The 21,808-nt window shown below is 46.3% G+C and overlaps 2 protein-coding genes across 5 annotated transcripts in view; one reads left to right on the top strand and one right to left on the bottom strand.

Annotated features, from left to right (window-relative positions):
• The window catches only part of LOC142790138 (uncharacterized), a 40,679-nt gene extending 29,994 nt beyond the window's left edge, over nucleotides 1-10,685 (top strand). For 3 of the 4 annotated variants that reach the window (XM_075885114.1, XM_075885116.1, XM_075885113.1), the window contains 3 exons: nucleotides 6,243-6,356; nucleotides 9,056-9,246; nucleotides 10,041-10,685. In XM_075885114.1, the coding sequence (XP_075741229.1) occupies nucleotides 6,243-6,356; nucleotides 9,056-9,246; nucleotides 10,041-10,193 (458 nt within the window). In that variant the 3' untranslated portion in view covers nucleotides 10,194-10,685. The remainder of the gene's footprint in view (nucleotides 1-6,242; nucleotides 6,357-9,055; nucleotides 9,247-10,040) is intronic. The other variant, XM_075885115.1, reaches the window with a different exon arrangement.
• A 10,135-nt stretch (nucleotides 10,686-20,820) lies between these two features.
• On the bottom strand, nucleotides 20,821-21,808 carry LOC119174707 (COMM domain-containing protein 2). Its single transcript, XM_037425740.2, has one exon. It carries the CDS (start codon nucleotides 21,646-21,648, stop codon nucleotides 21,043-21,045), a length of 606 nt encoding a protein of 201 aa, XP_037281637.2. The 5' UTR covers nucleotides 21,649-21,808; the 3' UTR covers nucleotides 20,821-21,042.

The raw sequence follows: 21,808 nt of genomic DNA, 5'->3' as shown, positions 1-21,808 counted from the left end.
GAACTAACAAGTGCCCCAGTTGTTACTGCGCTGTGTTTGAAAAGCGCATTCTTTTCGCAAACGGTGCCTGCCCTGCGAGTGAAGAGATCTTTGTGTGCCGGGCAACTAAACACAATTGTTCCTGTCAATGTCGAAGGCGCACGATTTTTCTCCGCCGATAGATGAGCGTGCGTCGACACATCGTGACAAGCTGCAGTGCGCCGAGCGCGGGGTTGCTTTCTTTTTTTCTTTCTTTCTTGAGTTTTCGTGTGTGTGTGTGTGTGTGTGTGTGTGTGTGTGTGTGTGTGTGTGTGTGTGTGCGCGCGCGCGTGTGTGTGTGTGCGCGCGCGTACGTGCGTGCATGCATGCACGTGGGGAATGGCGGCGGCGACAAGAAAAAAAAAATCAATCGAGACTGTCCTATAACTATATCGCAATAAAAAAAAAAGCTGAATGTCGTCAAGGCCACATCATGCGCACGCAGAGAAACTGCACATGCGAGCGCCGTCTAAAACAAATGTAGGTCCATTCGATTCACTCTGCACTTCCAAAACTAGTTCATGGTAGTACCGTCTGGGTGCTGTCTTCGTGCAGGTGACGTTTCAGTAAGTGCAGCAGCGACAAGACGTGGAAATGAATAAGAGAGCGCAGATGTCGTACAAGCCCTATGCTACTCGTCTGATGTCTTGAGGGTTGTTGAAGCTGTGCTTTGTAAAAGACGGCGCCGCTTACGTTGCTTGGCATGTGTCTGCAAGAAAATGTTCACTGTCGTAATTGCTGCAAGTCGCTAAAACAGACACGAATGCAATCGGCTGTGTCATCTGCTGCAGCTGCAGCCATCTTGCGCTGCACGGATTCGGCACTACCCCACAAAGTGGCCTCGTCTGACAGCTGCACGTTTTCGAAACGAATAATACGGTGTCGCTGCCACCATGTTGAACTCGTGAAACGAATGCCAAAGTGCAGTGCTTCCGTGAACTGGTTCACGGAAGTGCAGGTGAAACGAATGGACCTGGAGAGCGAACGACACACAGACACGGACACGAATACCGCGGAAAAAAGTGCCTGCCATAGGCAACGCAGCCCCACATATGTGACGCTTACTGAGAGCGTGGCACTGCCAACGCGCAAAAGTAGTTTTTTTTTAAATTTTGCTTTGGCATTGGAAGGTGGAGGGGGGGGGGGGCAAGGGGGCACATTCGCGCATGCGCCTGCGGCAACGAGAATGACGGCCACGCTGGCTCGTGCGATGCAGGGCCGCCTCACGCAGCGCGCAATAACAAGCGCTTGCGCTCTCGCCTGGTGTGCCGTGCGCGCCTTGTTGACGGCGGGGCAGCCATGGAAGATCCACGCTCGTGCCAAAATGCGGAGCGAAATTCCTAGATTGTCTGTGGAGAAAATTCGTTATATCAAGGTTGTCTCCAGCTGTTACTTTGTTACATATAGGTTGCAAATACATGTGCTTCTATGGAGCAATGGCGGGGAATTGAAAAATTTTATTATATTGAGGAATTTGTTTTATGGTGGTTCATTATAAGCAGGTTTAGCTGTAATAAATAATAATAAAATTCATAGCATATCTATGGAGAATGATGATGAGTGGAACGAAGCATCCGTGCATCTGTCTCTCTGGCAGCGAGCCGGAGCCACCGCTCCGCTTTGTTCATGCCCCACCAACAATGCGACGCGTACAGCGATGATCCAGGGCACAGAGAGAGGCACTCGTTCCCTGTACACACTGGCACAACCTGCGCAGCAGCCAATAGATGAGTAGCGGTACAGCACCATCTAGAATATCATCACTCAATCGCAGTTTGTGTGTGCCTCTATGAGACAGCGTCATCTATTATACTGTTCAGGGGATACTGCCGGTTACGCCTGATGCGGGACAAGGTTAGATTAACAAGGTCGTCTCCAAATTCCAACATCTCTACGGAGTGGATGATGGTGAGGTGAGCGAAGCTCTGGAGGTTTTTCGGTGATACCGTGATTCCTCCCAGGAGCAGCATCTGGGTCCGCCCGGCGCTGCGCGCACTTTGCCGTGGCTTCCCGCTCTCGCATTTTGGGGTCCGCTTCTCGTTGAGCCCGTAAATGAAGAGTCGCAGACTTTACAGGGTATGTTAGCACCCCCACAGTGTACAGCGACGATCCAGGAGAATGAGAGATAACGGGTGCGCCGATGCAGCCTTGTGCAGCAGCCAATCGGAGAGCGGCAGCACCTCCATTGCCATCTAGTGTCCATTCACCTTACCGCCACATTGCACACATCTCTATGGGACAGCGCCATCTTGGAAACTATACGAAAAATAGCAACGACACAGATTGCGTACAGCGCCATCTAGTATATAGTCACCCAACTGCAGTTTGCATGCATCTTTATGCGACAGCGCAATCTATTGTATGATAAGGGAGACACTACTGGGTGCGCGAGAGGGACGGGGGATTGCCCTAGGTCATAAGGAGCTTCACTACTAAAAATTAAGGGACCCTAAAGCTTCGCCCTTACGAGTTTATTGCGATAGCAATATTCTGTTTCTAGTGCGTACTTCGAACACTTAGTGCAGAAAAGCTTTTCGAACTTGCTAAGCGCCCGCTACGTGGCCTTAAGTGAACAGGTGCAGTAGTGCGTGTGCCTTTTGTAGTGGGTGACCGGCTTTAAACCACGGAGTAATTATTATAATCACATATTCTGACGCCCGATTGCAATGGGCACTTGTACGACATATTATTACTGCAATATTTTATGTTGCATTGTGAAGCATATACAGTCGAGCCCGCTTATAACAAACCTTAGCCTGACACGGCATCCGTTCGCTGTATACCGAAGTTCGTAGTAAATAACACACGGCTTTTTAAAAAGTTGCGAGTGAAATCACACTTTCTTTGCCCAAAAAAGTCCGTGATGCACGTGTTTCGAAGAGCAGAAGCGATAAGGGCAGTCTCTAGTTTATTTCTAATAGTAGCGTGATTGTTCGCCGAGGCCCGTGGCATAAGGTGCATGAGGGACTGGCTCCAAAGTTTCGTCGTTCTCGCAATTAGATTCCTCCAAATCGCTCTTGTCACGTACTTCATTCACAATGCCCTAATCCGTGCATAGTTCCGCGGTGTCGGCATCATCGTCGGCCGTAATGAAACTATCGCAACAGATGTTCCACCCGCTCTCCCATGTCGGAGTCGACGGCATGCTGCCACAAATCGCTGCCGAAGTGATCCTGTTCGGAAGCTTCAGGCTCGGCATCGGGCCCGACATCAACAAAGTCGTCCTTGCGAAAACAGTTTCGTGCGCATGTAGCCGTCACCACCGACCACGAAATATTCACTATCCCCACAATTGAATACAGGGACGCCTGGAAGGGCAAGTTCGCTGCCGGGTGGTCAACAGCTATGAGCAAGGGCTCCGCAATGGGGCATCTAACGTGCGGATTACGCTCAAGCCAAGCGGTCACACTATCGACGTTTTGTTGAGCAGCAGGAAAAAGCGTGCAAGACCTCCAGTCTGCCATCTTGGATCACACATGCACACCAAGGGGAGCAAGACGCGCACACGCGGCACACATGCCAGAACGTGCGGAACAGATCTGGGCCCGTTTCTAGTCAGAAAACGAAACTAACTCGAGCCAGCGAGGCTGGGGTCGCGGAGCGGTGGAGACGGGCGAAGGGGTTGTGATCAAGAGAGGAGAGCAGATTTGCAAGAGAGTTGCGATAGAGTGAAGAGGGGGGAAGACACAGTGGAAGAGGGACCTTGAAAAGCAAAACACGCGGGAAGGAGGTAGGTCGGATAGCTTGCTTGAAAGATCCGCAAAACGCACGTAGAAAAACTTGAAAGAGTGCCTTCGCGCGCAGAAGTCAAAGCATGGCCGCCTGGATCGGCGCGCGCAGCGGTGTTCAAAGAATTGGCAGTCGTGGTGAAAAAATCTTTTTGATGCGCTGGCGGGTTTGTGTGGCCTTACCGACTTCGATATTTCACGATTCGTTTCACGCAAATCAACAGCCGTTTTTACGCCTCCGCACGCGTGCGGAGGGCATGCTGAGCCGAGTGCGAAGTGAGCAAGAACAGGTCCTAAACACAAACGAATCGCGAGTTATCAGAGTCAGTGGAGTAGCGTACGCGCATGCACTAGACGCAGACGGTTGGGTACAGTCGGTGGCCGACGATGTTGGCAAATGGTCTGGTTACTCCAGGCGACGCCAACGACAGTACCAGCGATTAGAAACAGTGGAGATGGCAGACCGGTCTTTGAAAGATCTGTGGCAGTGTGAAAACACAGGTCTCATCTGGCCCTCGTCTGGGGTGCTCAGAGTAGCAGGGGGGGGACAAAGCATGGAGGGGTGCATAACAAAAAGCGGTCAGGGAGAGTGGCAACTAGAAAAGCGCGGAGGCAGGGTCGGCCTTTAACAATAAGAATATATAGACACCTCGCCTCATCCGTTATCGAAAGTGGTTTGCCGGGAAGCCGGCTGAGTGCTGACCCTGTTCGTTGTAACCGATCGGTGGCGCTCGGAGACGTTCGTTGTAAGTGCAATTTTGTGCCATTGAACCAATGTATATTTTCACAGTCACCTGGATATTGTTCGTTCTAAGCGAAAGTTCGTATTAAGTGGGGCCGTTATATGTGGACTCGACTGTATACAGGATGCATGTGTTTGTATAGCATGTGTTAATTGCACTGCATTTCCAAGCAGATAAAGCTATTTTAGATGTGTTCACTAGCGAGACTGCATGGTAGGACATCAGCTTACTACGCAAACAACCCAGGTTCAATCCCCATTGTGACTTAGTTTTTTTTTATTTTATTTGCATTGTTCTCGATTTTTCGATCACGCATAAGATGACGATTTTTCGATCACAACTAATAGCACGGACACCGTAATTTCTGCGAAATGAGCTCTTCAACGCTGTCCCGTTAATATCTAAGGGTGTACGTCCCAAAATGAAGGTTATAAGAGACACCATAGTGGAGCGGTCCGGAAATTTTGATTATCTGGTGTTGTTCATCGTGGGCTGACAACGCACAGTGCTGGGGGAAATCTAGCATTTGTCTCGATTGAAATGGGACCACTGCAGCCGAGACTGAACCCGCGACCTTCGAGTACACAGCCGAGCACCGCAAAATATTTTATTTTTTTTTTCTATTAGGATATAATTGCAGAGACAGACCCCAGGCAAATCTTTTCTGTTGGCAACGATTCAGTGTTTCTTACAAAGGTAAAATATGACAAGACTGTCTTATCCTGTAGGCCACAGGCTTTAGGTGTTGCATGAATTATTCAGGACAGTTGCCTGGCATACACAGTCTTCGTTTGCTTCCACTGTTTATGGTAATTTGATCAGACGTTGAGGGGGTTTGGAGCATACAGCTATTGAATTAGGTCATCAAGCTGGGAAGAAAACCAGAGAAAGCGGTGGGGAAGAAGGAGAGCCTTTGTACAGTTAAACCTGGATATAACGAAATTGTCAAATTCCCAAAACAATTTGTTACAAACAGGTTTTTGTGATATGGAGTTTCAGCATGAATATTCTAAAGAGAAATGCACAAATAAAAGACAGGGGGGGAACTGAAGGCAGATATCATCTGCTTACTTAGTGGTAAAAAATGCATTATTATTGCGATAACAATTACACAAACACTCTAGAGGGGTTTTTGCCATCACTGCCATGTTCTTTGTAAAGTCCAAAGTGATAACATGCTCCCACCCATTTATACGCGGGGAAGAGCGCTCGAGCGGGGGAGACAAGCGCTGTTGAAGCAGATAACGTGTTGAAGCAAATATCATCGACTGTGTCTAGGCGCAGTTGATGATATATGACAGGTACGTGCAGAAACCTGCGCTATGTATTGCGTGCTTGCGGTGCACAATATCATGCCAGAGAACAGCGTCATGACCTTATGCAGTGTACTGCAAAAGTTCTCATCTATGATTGATATCACAGTCACAGTGTCAATAAGCTCAATTGCGGCAGTTCCTTCCACCATAACGTCGAGTAAGTTGCGTGGCGACTGTGCAGGCCTTGTAGAAGTCACAAAGCTGGCAGTTCGTGTCTGCGGAAATGCAGCAGCTATAGTTGAACCCCTTTATAAGAGATTCTTATATAGGAGACAAATAGGTATAAGGGATGCCAGTGTGCCTACAGTAAAATACGGGTGGATAAGAAAATGCATACGAGGTACCCTGCTTATAAGAAACACCTCATATAAGAGACAAGAATTGCTGCCCAGAGCATGCCTCTTATAAAGGAGTTTAACTGTAGTTTCTCTCGCTAGGGGACTGCCAACTACGCAAGGGTGAAGGCGAGCGACGGCGGGAGGAAGAGGAGCGGTTGTCGTCTGAGGCCTTCGCAGAAGTGGCGAGAAGGCGTAGCTGGGCGGCATTGCATGGTCAGTAGCTTCATGTGGGTAGCGTCCGTAGCCAGGCATTGTGGCCAACGATTGATGAGAAGGTGGCATGTGATGATTCCAGAAGTGGGCCACATGTCCGACAAAATTACAAGCAAAGCATATCGGCCGGTTGTCACGTGTACGCCAGGTATCAAATATGCTAGCTTCGAAATGGCATTGGTGCCCACGCAGGAGGCCGGGAAGGCGAATGTCGGCAGCGTAGGTCAAAGGTGCAGCGACAGGTGTTCACAGACTCTGTGAGTGGATCGCGGATAGGAGGGCAGCAAGAGATGCGTCAGGCTGTACGGACTCATCGGTGAGAGGGAGCATAGACAGTTGGTGCGCCACTTCCTGCCGAGTGAAGTCTTCGATTTCAGAAGACAGCGTGGTTGCGGGTGACTAGTCAGAAGAAAACGTGAGGCTCGAGATTGACGTGGTAGATGCAAAAGCGCTGTTCACCAACACTCTGTCGATGCAGCTCGTTGAAGCTCTGGCAAAGGGTGACGACAACCACGACAGAGGCCGGGTTACGGGCAAGAAGCATGTGGAATGCCTCGTCTTCGATGCCTATGAGAATATGTTTGACCTTTTCCTCTTCGTTCATGGAGGCGTCGTCACGAGAGCAAATATTGATGTCATCCTTGATGTAGCTCGTATACGTCTCATCAGGCTGTTGGGCATGCTGGCGTAAACGTTGTTCAGCGTGAAGTTTTCTAAAAAAGGGGTTGCCGAAGGCTCCTGGAATTGCAGTATGTAAATTGGACCAGGTAGGAGGGGACGACACGCAGTTTGGCTGCGTCATCTCAAATGTTGGTGGCACTGACGCGTGCATAAGTTGAAAGCCAAGCCTCCACGTCGGCCTCACCGGTACCACTGAAAATAGGAGGGTCACGGTACCACTGGACGGTGCCACAGGTAGTAGCAGGCTAGCTGTTAGAAACGTCAGCCATTGGGGCGGTTGATGCTGGTGGCAAGGTTTGGTTGCAAAGTTCTAGGGTTGGTTCAGGGATTGCAGCCGCTTCCACCAAATATCGTATGACTATTCATTCAGGGAGCTGTGAAAACTTTGCAGTCAGGATAGCGCCGGTCCGACACGAGTTCTCGCGCAGAGGAACTGATGCCCGGGCGTATCTTCTTTCTCCTCTTCACTACACAGGGATCAAACGAGCCGGCCTTCATATCGCTTGGAGGGTGGGCGCAAGCAAAAACATCTCCCCACATGTTAGACGTGTCATAAGATGCTTAAGCCAAAAGGAAGCACCCACCCATCTTAAACGAGCATAAACAGACAAGGACTTAGAGGGAAGGTGGGGGTTCAAGCAGCAATCATAAACTTCGATTTTAAGGGGCACTGTCGCAATCGCTGGCATGCTCACTATATCCATGCGCTATCAGTGCACAGCTCGTATACTCTTCCACGTGCTGCGTCCTCAACGTGAAGAGATCGTGCGAAAAGAGCACTTTTCCCTAAAGGAGCCATATCTTCGATTTATTGATTGATATGTGAGGTTCAACGTCCCAAAACCACCATCTGATTATGAGAGCCGCCGTAGTGAAGGGCTCCGAAATTTTAAACTAGCTGGGGTTCTTTAATGGGCACTCAAATTTGAGCACACGGGCCTACAGCATGTTTGCCTCTATCGAAAATGCAGCTGCCGCAGTCGAGATTCGGTCCCACGACCTGCAAGTAAAGTTCGATGGAAGCGAAATGCTAGAGGCTCACGCATTTTGGGATAATAATCCAAATTTCTGGAGTCCTCCACTATGAAGTGCCTCATGATCATGTCGTGGTTTTGAGATGTAAAACCACAACAAATATTATTAACTCCATTTCATCGTAAACCTTAACCCATCATTGTTTACTGATGAAACCTCTGTAAACAAACATGACATGGCACAGTGTGCATTCACATCAGACGCTTACATTTCGACCGACGCCATGAAAGGTTTAGCACAAGTGTATCAACACGTATGCAATGTAGGTGAAAGCGTGCCATGGGGAGTTGCAAGAATACAGCAGTACTAGTGGGCCAAGCGTGAGATACACCATGCGTATGCGTGGCCTAGTGCATTGCAAGATTGCACAGTGACGCTTACCGTGACATATTTTAGAGTAATCGGGACCGAGCTTGGTAGTTCCCGTGAGCGTGCATCATTCCCATTTCATCTACGCTTGCTTTCACCCTCGTTTACTTAAATGTACTTTTTGTTGTTTATGTGGCTTTACTGAAGAAAGATTGGAAGTTCTGGCGGCAAGCGTTTGTGGCAGTTATCATTTCCAAAGCTGATATCATGACAAGGCAAAACGAGGGCAAGTGTGAAAGTAAGTGGAGGCGATGCGCACACACGGAAACAGCTACCCTCCCTTGATAACTCTAAAACACATCATGGCTAGCACCACTGTACAACCTTACACTGCGCTTGGCCACGCGCTCCCATAGTGTGCATCATACTGAGCGCGATAGTACCTCATTTAATGGAACCTGAAGGCAATAGGTATTATCATAGGTCTCGTCAACTGTGAAATTTGTGTCACAGTACTGTAGCCAAATACAAAATTTTAATTAAATTCTACTGATGGAATACATGTGGGACTGCTGCTGGCCGATTCTATGAGACCATTGTACATGCATGTGTGCAGCCATGCATTGGCCACCGTTAACATTGATGCCTGTCTTCATTTTGACATTGCTGCGCAGAATCAGCTGTGCTGTCGCGTAGCCCGATTACAAAGGAGTCCCCAGCGGTGACAGCAGCACCTGTAATCCTGCGGAGCCAGAAGGGCATGTGCTCAGCCGACGGCGATGCTGTACAGGAGCTCAAGAATGAGCTGAAGGTTCTTCGCGAGAACTGCGTTCCCAAGGAGGAGCTTAATAGCCTCCAGCAGCAGGTGAGGGACATTGTCTTCTAAGCACGATATTCTTATATGAACTGAAAATTGGGCAACATGGACTTGAGTCAGTAAGGCAGACTGCTGGGCTTGTTGGTCCTGCATTTTAAGGAAGTAAAATTAGTGCGAATCGTTGTCCTTGCATGCCTCGTCTTGTGTTAGTAATTATTTGCGCTAATTTCACTTTGTTAAAAAGGGGATTTGATTCATTGCAGCGGCTAACGTGAGTGGCGAAGGCCGTGGAAGAAATAAGTGGGTCCTGTGCTCATGCTGGCATTTTTTTTTCTTTTTCTCTCTTCCTTTTTCGTGGGGGAGGGGGTTCTTTGCCATGCATAGTTAGCCCTCTCACTGTAGTTGCTTCGAACTGAGGTTCACCACCTCAGTGAAAGAACCTACCAAAATGAAGGCATCAAAGTCTGTGGTCTCAGGCAGCATGGTCCAAAACGTTTTCCTAAAAACAAGTCAACAGGACCTTTCTCGAGTGCAGAGTCACTGACATGCGAAACAGTCCATCAAAATAAACCACGCACCATATGCCCAAATTTGGGCATGCCAGAGCTTCTCAAGATACACCTGGGTGCTTGTACTCTTTATGGATGCTCGTATGCGGACCATTAAAATGGGGTTTTTTCTCAAACTAAACATCTTCATTGGCACGTAACAAGCACCAGAGGTTTCTTGAATGCTTGAACTGTTTCAACAGTTTACATGGGCCAGTTATTTGGCTCCTAAAGTCTTTGTAAGCCCACCTCTTTGTTGTTTTCTGATAAAGTGGCTATAATTGTTTCACACAGATCAATTCTCTCAAAGAAACCGTGGAGTCCAATCGGAACCAGTACAGCAAGCTGGTGCGCGACCTCATGGCCGAAATCGACGAGGAGAAGAAACTGCGCATGACCCTTCAGGTGGAGATAGACCGTCTCAAAAAGCTGACTCTGACCGTCTGACCCAGCGCGGTCTGACCAGTCTTCGCAGTCCAACCAGGCGTGCGCAACCTTCCCGTCTGAAGGTAAAGGGAGCCCCCAGCACACCTGCCACCCTCCAGTCAACTTGTCAACTCAGCACTGCAACACCAGTGAATCCTTTCCCCCTTCAGAATCTCGGGAAGCGCATAAGCATTTGAACGGGGGGTTGCCAGCGGGCGGCTTCAGGGCATGTAAATTTTTAAGTATTAAACTTCAGCTAAGAGCAAGTATTTATGAATAGAAGTTGCGCCAAGCTTTCCGAAATGCTCGCATCAGTGGCCGAGTGCTGCAGCAGTGTTTTATTATGCAAAGTTTCGTTGATTCTTTCTTGCATTTTTATTATTATGGTGTAACAATTTTAAAGGAAACCATGGTGTTCGGTACAGTCAGCGATGACTTCGATCGGCACTTTAACCTTAGCCTTCACTTAGTGCAAGTGAAGAAAACTGGAAAGGCATTAGCATGAGTGTGTGAGGCTGTCGAGACATCAGCCATGCTCTTATTGCAGTGGTAATTAACATTATAATGAGCATTCCCTTTAGTCAAGACATTAGGGGCCAAAAAGAACGATGCTGCCTGCAATACAATGCCAGATAGTATCGCCGAGTAGGCTCTCGAGCAGAAGTGGCTGCCCACCGTACAGCTGAGCACAAAGGTTACAGCAGAAATGCAGTTAATTATCTTTTCTTTATAAGAAAACTGAAGTGTGTGTAAATGGGTTCATGTGCTAAGACTTCCTTTTGTGCGCACATAATAGTACCATACTACCATTGCCAATTTCGTGCCATTTAACAATAACACGACTACCGCTACCACAACGCCGGCAACCGCATCTCGCTTTTAGCGAGCCTGTCGCATAATATTAGCTCTGGTAATGTGATTTCGGTGAGATTTCGATGCTTGCTGCGAATTCAGCGTGGATCGAAGGACTTAAGGATGTGACTGCAGCTTGTGCGGGAGCTTTGCTGCATAACCTTTAATAAAAGTGCAGTACCGAGTCCTCATTTGCCTCATTTCAAGCCCTTTATTCACTTCTGCTGAGTATTCTGTACAGTTCAGAGAGCTAGAAATTGCAGCAAAGTACTGTTTTTCATATGGAGGTCATAAGATGACTTCTTTGTTCCAACTATACCTTGTATAGCGTGTTCTCATTGTCGGCTAGATGTAATGCTGGTTTTGAGCGAGCTGGCCTTCGATGTAAGTGCAGTGGTCTGAATTTCTTATTTCCAAGCGGAAATTTATGCCGACATCAATGCATCTCCTTTTTTGTTTTTACAATAGCTGAATGCCTTTGTCTTCTACATGCTATACACAATCTGCTCATTCTCCTGTTGTTTTTTCTGCCTTTTGTACGCACATGTATAAGCTTCATGATGTATCTCACAGCGGTATTTGTTGAAGGGAGCTTTATCCTTCAGTATAAATGTTGTTTCAGTTCGCTTTGCTTGGATGCAGGTGTAATGGTAGAGCAGATTAATTCTTATTACGTGTATTTTCTGTGTGATTGAAGAAGTGTACATTTTCCATCTTGCTTGAGATACTGTGACCACTGGTATGGTATGGATTTGATGCTTATAGTTGGTGACAACCAAGTATTTCAGCGATAAAAATAAGTAATTGTCACAGATAAGATACAGTGACTGATTATACATGAACACGCAACCCACATTTAATCTATCTCTCTACATTACGGGGAAGTTTTTCAAGACGATGTAAAGCTCCTGCTGAAGTAACTGCTTACGACAGTGTTCCACACTTCATAACAGTCGCATCACAGGTGCACAACTCAGCCCTGTTTTATATTTGTACAGTGACACTGGTAATCTTCTTCTGTGCTGTAAAAGACTGCCATCACGTACAAGTGATCATCATAAGAGGTCGGATTTGCCAGTGCCATGTGGTCTGTTTGCCGACTACGTACGAACACTGCAAGACCCACTGACTTTTCAAACTTTTGATGTGGCCTGTATGCACAAAAGCTTTCTTTGTCTGTGTGTGGCAGAGGTGAAATTTTGATGTCAGCGCCCATGAGAACTGCATTTTTATGGTTTTGGCACAATGTGGGCATAGACAGTTCAGTTTTTGGATGAAGCTGTTACTGAACTGCTGGGCTGTCACCAGGTATAAATAGAGATCTAAATTGCTCATGTTGAAAGTCGTCTTACCACTTTTTCTGTGATGTGTACGTAATGTGATGTGTGGCGTACAACATTTTTCGAGCGAATGTGTAGTGGGTTGATGAGCGAGTGAGCAAAATACGTGGGGCTGATAACAGGGTCTGCAGCGTTTCTCCAACGTTGCAGGCAGCGTTGATGTTGCCGTACCGATAGAAGAGTCCTCGGTCTTTTCTGAACGGGGTTTGCACGTTATGTGTTGTTATGTGCTGTAATCGAATGAATTAACAAGCACAAAAGCATTTATTCTCTTTTCATGTGTTTGATTCACCATGGGAACACCTGTATATAAATGTGGTAAATTGTTTTCATTCATTTTCATAATGGGTCGTGAAGTCCTGCAAAGTACGTAGTAGTGTGCTTGCAGTGGCCTTCTTTTGATTTTTTTTTTACTTTCCCAGATTTTTTGGCTGTGCCAGCATCTATTTTGAAATTGTCAGCTCCGTGCTTCTTTTCAATAATATCTTTTTCCAGAAGTAAGTAATATGGTCCGGTGCCTTGCTGCAAATCCTGTCATTTTAATTGCATTTTAACATGGCATCGTTCAGATAGGACATTGGTCCTGTTATACCTTATGTCGATCCTGCATGGTCGGGAACATCAGCATGGTGAACGTGTATGGTGGTGAACTTTAGAGATAATGAACGTTAGGCTTATTGAGTTGTTACCCCAATTCGGTGCAATTCATTTATTCTGTGAACTGTCTCAGTATTTTTGCATGATGTCTGTTGTCATGTCGTGAATGGCTCTGTTTCTTTTTATCCACTATGAATTGTGGTCTCCTGTATCCTGGGTAAGCCGTCTGATTTGTGATTCCAGATCTTTACGTTTGGGTTCGTGTAGCACATTATTACTTTCTTGTGGCCTCATACGAAACTGTGATGTCAGGTCCACAGATAGACATGCTAGGTGCTGTAGAGCAGCCAGGGCTTTTTAAAGAACCTGGATTGCAGATTCATTGAACAGAGCTAGAATCCACATCAAGATGGCTCTGTGAGGAGAGGCATATTAAAATGTAATGTCTAGATTAGCACCTACGATGCACCAGTATTGTCCTGATGGTCTGTGCCACTCATTCTGCATTTTTTTGAAGTGCTCTCTTTTTTATAAAGCACTGGGACTAAAACAAAATTGTGGAGCAGGCTTGCTTTGTGGCCTGAGCCGCTTATCTTTTGTACGACCAATTTATTTACATACATACCGTCATTTTACATGCCTCTGTATGGCTTTGGAACGAGTTTTTCACAGAAGTGCATGTTTTGGGACTTCTAACTGAATTTTTTAAAAACCTTTTTACTCAGTAACACTACTTTGGTATTCCAAGAAAAATCTAGTTTCTGTGAGTGCAATGTGATTTCTTTCTTTCCGTAATGGAATTTATGCAACGACTTGTACCACATTTTGTGTGCCTGGCTTGAAAACCACGTGCAACTCATTGCTGGAATGATCCTCAATTGTGTATCCCGCGTCATAGTTCTTCAATATTCAGCCGTCACCGACTTGTGCAAGGCTTTGAGGTAGTAGATTTGCATTTATTTACTGCACCTTGTGAAAATGCGCAAAATTGTAGAGCTTGCACTCTACATTGCAGCAGTGACAAATGTCTATCGATGCATTGCTTATGCACAGCACCATTGTCAAAGTGCTGCCGTCACCACCTCAGCTGTGTTTTATGCTTCAGGGTGAGGAACTGGAAGTCTTTCTTGGAAGAAAACTCTTGCGTTTTAATCTGTTCCCTAACTGCCTATTATTTACAGGCCAGAAAAACACTAATTGGCCGTTTTATAAATGGTTACCAACAACCTTAGAGTATGATGCTTCAAAGGTAGCAGCGGTACTCATTCACTGTCATATGCATACAGTTGGCAAAGATCACAAGGCCTGAAAAATGTTTGTTACCGCAAACATTTAATTTAAAGGGACACTAAAGGCGATGTTGATTGCAGAAATAGCGGTCCAGAAACCTCATAGTGCTATTTTTGTGTCAAGGAAGTGCTTATCTTGAAACAAAATCGTGTTTTAGTGGTCCGCATCACGTTAGCACACTGGAAACTTTCACATTACTGTTAAAGTGGAAACTTTTACATTACCGTTGTCGTGCACATAGTTTGGCTTTACTGCACGGCCATCGAAACTAGTAGCAGCAGAGCGAAAGTAGCGGGAGCCACTGCAGCAACAACGGCCATTGACCGATTTCCTGCCATGGCCTCCGAGATGGCAGATGTGCTTGGTTCAACTGGGCCCCGCTAGATGACACAATATGTCTAGTTTAACCAGGCAAAAATTGAACTTTTGAACCACTTGCGCCATTCCCCATAGTAACGTATTGCAGTTTTTTTCATGAGTCAAACAGAAACAAACAAGCAGCATTTTGTTAAGTCTCTTAACGCACGCAAGGTTTATTTAGTGTGGCTAGTTCGGTTACTAGTGATTAATTGTAGGTGGTAACTGTGATGTCATCGGGATCATTTACAAATGTCCTACTTGTAGCGCGCGTGTTCCTGTGCATTTACGTTAATTTCTCGGTAAGTAGGGCACTGCTGTTGATAATATTGTCGTTTTAGACGTTATCATACATTGAGCTTTCACTCCGACATAAATTTTTATTTGACTTTAGTGTTCCTTTTAGCGAATTATCATGTATTGAGATGTATTTATAGGGGAACCCAATTGAACCATGGTGGTCAAAGTTTTGCTTTTGTGAAGGTCCCATGGCACATGAACTTTTTACGAATAGCCTAACAGTACTCTGGCGGATGATTTTGTGACTGGAGCTATCTTTGTGTTCACTAGTGCTGCCGAGAGTTAGATGTTACTGGAGCTCTGTGGAGTGCAAGCTGCAAGTTTTCAAGTTCTCGCCAATATTGTGCACATCTCACAGCTGTTCGTATACGCGCACACCACTGGCACTGTCAGCGTGACTGAGTGACGTTGCCGGCACTATCGGCGGGGGTGCCCGTTTTTTTTGCCTGTGCTGCCCATTTCAGCGGATGGATGTGTGTGCAACTGCCTAGATGATGCCAGCGACTCTCAGGATGTTGTGTGTGTTGCAGAAATGTAGCTACTCTGTGGTCTGTGGGCCCGTGATGACAGCAACACTGGTTGCACCCTGGAGCTAGAAATGAGTCTTGTCTTGTACCCATGCGAAAAATTTACAACTGGCGTCTCCACACTTTCAAAAGCAGGTAGCTATTTTTAGGATCGTGACTACGATCGATACATATTTTTTTCAGGGCCACTGTTTTCCAGGCTTTCCATGTGCAATCATCCCACTTTTTCTTTGAATCCGGTTGCTCCAATTGTTTGAATTTGACTTCTTATGTATGTTGTGCATATAACTTGGTTTAGCGAATGAGCTTGTGGCTTATATTGAGGAACTTGGCTACTTCACTTGGAGCTGTGCGTTGCAAGGATCGGTGTACTGAGTCGTTCTTGCCCTGTACTTATCAGCTCTGCAAAGCATCAGCTGTTGAGTGCTCACATTTTCTGTTTTTATAAAAGTGATGGCTTTCTAACGTGTATCCATCGATTATTGTGATCTTAACATTCCGTATAGAGATAACCGTACAAACGACAAGTTTTAACACAAGGGCATAAATTTATGGGGGGCGTATGTATCATTCACACTATTCTCTATTAAAAAAAAAGTTATGAGAATGTCCTAAGCACCATTCATCCTTATGAGCTGACCGATATGTACGAGGCGCTATTAAATGTTCCTGTACTTGAATAGTCTTGTGAGTGGTTCAGGAAATAGTAGGTCTCTTGTGCATCTTGTTACAGAGCTAGCTTAGGCATATACAGAGGTACATATCCATTTGCAGCCGAACATTGGCGCTGGAGTCTCGTCTACCTGTGAATGTTTTTTACAGTATTTATACGCAACATGTAAGATTGAACGTGTAATTTGGATTTTATGAGGCAAGCGGAAAGCAAGCCCAGCCTTTTTATTCTTTCACACCTGTTTGTTGCAGACCATAACCAGTGTGGTATCTGCTACTCAAATCTTCAGCATTCACTAGAAAAGTTGCCTGCTTTCTGTGGGCAACAGTGTTTAGCAAACTGAGCAGTGTCCCTTGAGTTTTTCCCTTAAAGGGATGCCAAGTATTGGTGAATTCAACAAGGCCTAAAAGCCACTTGTACCACGAGCAATAGTTTTAAAGGCAAAAGTGTGCCGGAGCAAAATAATAGATTATAGTTCTTATTCTGTCTTATTTTATTGCCTATCTGTGAATACATTATATTCCAAAGCAACCAAAAGTTGAGTTCCACGAACTTGGAAAAAAAAATTTTTTTTTATTGTTCCATCACTATGAAGTCACTACACTGAGTGCATAGTTCTTAAAAGTGCAAGTTTAAGCGATGCTTGCATGACTCTTGCATCACTCTGGACTGGTTTGTACCTTCAGTGATTCTTTAAGAACTGTTGTTTTACACTTCTAAATGTCGTTTACTTGCACTTGAGCATTGTATTTAATAGCACTTCGGATTGGATGGTATCCTACTCCAATAGGCTGCACTGAATTCTGTGGAAGATGCCTCCTTATTTCGTGGAAGTGCTATTCGCGGTTCTTGTGGGCACCTGTGCTGTGAGCGTGGCATGAGTTTCATGGTACTTAATAAAACTTCATGTTCCTACATTCCACTCAGTAGAAATGGGTTTCTTAATTACCAGGTGCTAGGAGAAACACGGTTGAGAAAAATAAAGGTGGCCCTGGTGTGCTATAGCTCAAACGGGCATCCTATTATGGGACACGATATTAGTGTGCTAAAAAGAAGCTATATTGCCAATGACTTAGGTACGTTGACTTACGTTGTTAGATAGTTATTGTAAGATTTGTGATGCAATTTAGCAATAAAGACGTGGGTACTGGTCTAGTTGGCGTGTAGAGCTGTGAACATTTTATGCCATACACCAACTTGTGTGTCGCATTGTACGTTACTGTGTACGTGTGTATGCTAGCTTTAGTTTTTAGTATCACTCCGTCGTTCTTGGCTGCGCTAATCTGTGTCCACTTGTACAATAGTGTTCTTGTGTTTCGCTCATGTATTGAATCATGCGTTTGGCACATGACTGAAGCGGTCAAGACAGAATAACAGTATCGCTGAAAAGCAACTTCAGCTGTCTTAGGTAGGCACAAGCATGAGTGTTTCTTACCAGATTTATTTCGCTAGATGCTGTGAACAGTTTCTCAGGCTGTCTGCTTTTCTTTCTTTAAGCCCTGCTCCTTGCACGGCCCTTCTGAAAGTGCGTAATTTTATTTAAGAATCTGCACTGTTGTCGTGGCTTGTACAGCTTGGCGAGCTTAAGGACTTAAGAATCCTCTCCTCTGTACAAGAATCTGCCTCTACTTTTTCAACTCCACCAAGCTTAGGACAGTACTGCCTTGAACTTAAGTGAGGACAATTTGGTTATGCTGCTTGTTGATTATTGCAATAAGGAGTGGCTTGAAAGTATAACTACTTTAGTGCCTTTGAGTAAACAATTAGCTCTGTTAATGAAATAGTAACTAACGAATTGCCGGGGAGCATCGTGAAGTCCAGTGTCAACTTTAGTTGACGGCAGTGCAGTCCTTTGCTTGTTAAGTTGTCACGAACACACAATTAGAACTACTTGTAGAACATGGCAGTGTTTGTTTGCTGATATTGCTTGTAGTGATTTATGCTGTCTCACATCAAAGTCTAAGCAAACTTCACTCGCTTCACTTCCTCGAAATGCTGCTTCTGCGTGGCCAAGTAAATTGTTGCACGTAGTTCATTAACGGATTGTGTGTCGCACGTCTTTTTTATATGGCTACAGTACTGTTTTAGTTGCCAAGCATTTCCCCCAACGCTACAATGAAAATGGAAGCAGGGCACCTCTCCCCTCCCCCACCTTCTTTCTTTTTTCTGTCACAAGAAAGCATACACAGTGTGACAATCCACTGAGCTCAGTCTATGTAATATAATAGATTTATATAAATATATATGATAAAGAGAAGATATGTAGGTGACCTGAATGTGTAGCCCTTTCGTACAAATAAATGTTATAACCACTGAATGAAACTTCAGCTTGTGTTCTGCTTTGCATGTCTTGCATGCTCGCTTTGGTTATTTTAGCAGCAGTGCCCGTTTGCAGCGATGTCTGCAAGACTTCCCTGTGGGTGCGTGATTTGAAGGTTGCAGCTTCATAACCTATCGATGGAAAGAGTGTTTTAACAGTGACGCTGTTTAGAAAATATTTCCTTGCAAGTCGTTCACATATAATGACATCATAACAAGTATGCAACACACTGTGGCCACCCAGAAAACAACCGGTGTCATAAACAGGCATGTGCCACGGAAATTGGGCACCTCCCACAACTCTCCACTGGTCCACTGAAAGTGAAGAAGGTGTAAGCACAATATTCACAGCGTTAGACCTTCATCTGTATATAGTCATTATCACAAAAAACGCGTCTTCGTTCGAAGCGTTGATCAGGCAATTCAGCCTAATAAACACCGTCGCAACCCCAACGCTGCTACCGTCTTGTGCCAGAGGGCATAGAGTGCTGGAGCTGGGACAGGGGAGTGTGGTGCAAATGCTGCTACCTTGGACTGCGCGGGAACAGGATGCGCGTGCTGAACCAAGGCAGGTGGCGTGGCAGTGGCATGGCATATACGTCGTCGACATTGGTAGCGTCGGAGTGTTGGATGGGAGAGCGCAAGCCATGGATGAGAGCTCCTCATTGATGATGTCGCGCAGACCAGCAGATGGAGTGGAGAGTGAGGACGAGGGGCGTGTGCACATGACAACCCTTGCGTTTGAAGTTCCTCGCGAATCAGAGTGTGCAAATCCACATCCGAGAAAGGCCGGCTGTCACTGGTGTCTGGGTGCAGTGGAATAGCTTGGAGTTCATCAAGATGTTGACATGTGGTGATTATGTCCTCAACAATGGTGGGTTTTTTTACAGCCAGAGCGTTAAACGCAACATGGCCTATTTCTTTGAGGATGTGGCGAGCACGATCAGCTTCTGTCATCGCAGAGTTCACGCGGTGGCAAAGGGCAAGGACATCTTCAATGTACGAAGTGTATGTCTCCCGGGGATGTTGGGCACACTCGTCGAGCTTTCGTTTCGACACTTCGGAATGGATGTTTGGTTTCCCAAAAATCCTATGGACTTGTTGAGCAAAAGTAGGCCAATCCGGGAAGCTGCTCTTTTTGCGACATCGGACAGAAAGTTTTTGAGGCTCATCCTATTGGTTATAAACACTGGTCATGTTGTATTCTTTCAGCCATACCTCAACGTCGTCGCATGAAAGACCAGAGAAGATAGGTGGGTCGCGCTGCCAGACGATGACGATCCAAGCAGGAATGGTTTGTTGGACAGGGATGCTGGATGTTCTGGGCAGTATTTCTTAAGCCATGACAGTGGACGGGGGAAGCAAGCGGCGTCCCGAACGAAGCTCTAGGGGAACATGACGTCGGAGAGGACTTGGGGATCGAAGCAGCCTCCACCGCTCTGCAAGACAGAAGCAGCGTTGGGGTTGCGACGGCGTTTATTAGGCTGAATCTCTTGGTCAACACTTCGAACAAAGACTAAGTTTTTCGTCATGATGATTATATACAGATGAAGAAGATGGTCATACACTGTGAATATTGTGCTTACAGAAGGCAACAGGCAGATCAACATATTACTGCGAAGTGATAACATCGAGCCAGAAACCCCCCTCTCCTGAGTATGTATGAAAGAATGATAGGGAACAGGAACCACAATGGCAGCACCAAGAAGGCCCTTAACGTTGGGAAGCCTATGCGAACAATGACATTCCCATAGATCTATGGGAGGAGTGAGCAACCCCACTGCGTTGATAGTCAAAATGGAAATAACCTAGCATACCTAGATAAAGCCTACCAACAACCTAACAGCAGCATAAAACCTGCGTCACCTAGAAGCAACTAGATTAGATTTCAGAATAGTCCAGGGTGCACGTTAAAGAACCCCAGGTGGTCTAAATTTCCGGAGCCCTCCACTACGGCGTCTCTCATAATCATATGGTAGTTTGGGCACGTTAAACCCCACAAATCAATCTGAATAGTCCAGTTTTTTCGTCTCAAGCCTTGCACAGCTTAGTGTCAATATTTTCGTTCATTTCAGTTCATTGCAATTGCTACACTGGTAAAAGACAAATTAGCGTCCCCTGTGCTTTCCTTGGTCTTGTCTGTTGGATTCCAATGCTTGCTTTCATTTTGAATAACACGCACCGAGTGTGGTTCAGTAATAGTAATGGCTGGGGCTCCACGTCCCAAGACTATGTGACTATGGTGATGACGCCTTAGAGGTGATCTCCGGAATTTCACGAGCGCTTTAATCTAAGAATACACGAGCCTCATGTATTTCGCCTCCATCGAAACACGGCCGCCACGGCCGGGATTCGATCAAACGACGTTTGGGTCGGTAATAAAGGCTACGACGACGGTTTCAGTGTGGTTTATGCCGAAACAAAACTCGAATACTAATGTCAAGGAATGTCTTTATGACGCACTTCTGGTGCAAAGCGGCGAGTAATCTTCCTACTGGCACCAGTGCGTCGCAGCAATTACTTTCATTACACCGTTCTACTGCGTGAGGAACGCCACGGTACAACACAGGTAAGATTAAGAACAACAGGTCATGCGCGTCGATCGCGTGTTCTCATCACTTGACGTGCTTCGCTATTCTCCGCATGTGAAGCGACTTCGCGCTCTGCAGAGCTTCCTCCAGCGATTCGGTGATGTGCAACAAGTTCAGCGGGTCCGTCTGCAGCACCACTTCCCTGGTTTCGCCGCCATCGCCTTGCTTGAGGTGAAACTTGAAGGTGACGAGGGGCGTAACGTGAGATTTAAGGCAGCGAGTGGCGATCTCTGCCTCCAGCCTCCACTGGAGGTGCGAGAAGCTCCAGCGAGGAATGGACTTCTCGGACAGCAACCTGCGCACGTTTTTCTCGTTTTCGGAGTGATACCTGACCAGTTCCTCGCACACGGACTCGGAAAAGCTGAGCAGCAGCAGCGATTCCCGAAAGTGTTGCTCGGTGAGCTTTAGCTTTGCGGCCTGGCTGAGAAGGTGGGAAAGGCCCTCGACGGCACCTTGAACGACTTCGTGGTCGACTTGGAGCTTCTGCGCGGCAGAGTGGTACACCTTGGTGTTCACACCGCGAACGAGGAACTCGTTGGCGATCTTGCAAAACTCCTTGGCCACCGGCTCGTCGACGGTGGTAATAAACTGGATGTGCTGCTTGTGATCGTCGTCTAGCAGGAGCAACATGATGCCTCTGGTTTAATTTAGCGCTTATCAGGGGTCGCACGTGGCGAGAAGAATGTTCGTTGAGACTCACGGTCTCACGAGGAGTCCAAGTTCGCACACAAGTTGGCGTTTTCCTATTCAGAACGTAAAAACGATGAAACAACTGGTGGGTGTTCTGTGA

The sequence above is a fragment of the Rhipicephalus microplus genome, unplaced genomic scaffold (genome assembly GCF_043290135.1).
Source record: "Rhipicephalus microplus isolate Deutch F79 unplaced genomic scaffold, USDA_Rmic scaffold_72, whole genome shotgun sequence".
NCBI classification, from domain to species: domain Eukaryota; kingdom Metazoa; phylum Arthropoda; class Arachnida; order Ixodida; family Ixodidae; genus Rhipicephalus; species Rhipicephalus microplus.
The sequence above is the reverse complement of the archived record's forward strand: the minus strand, read 5'-3'. Positions and strand labels throughout refer to the sequence as shown.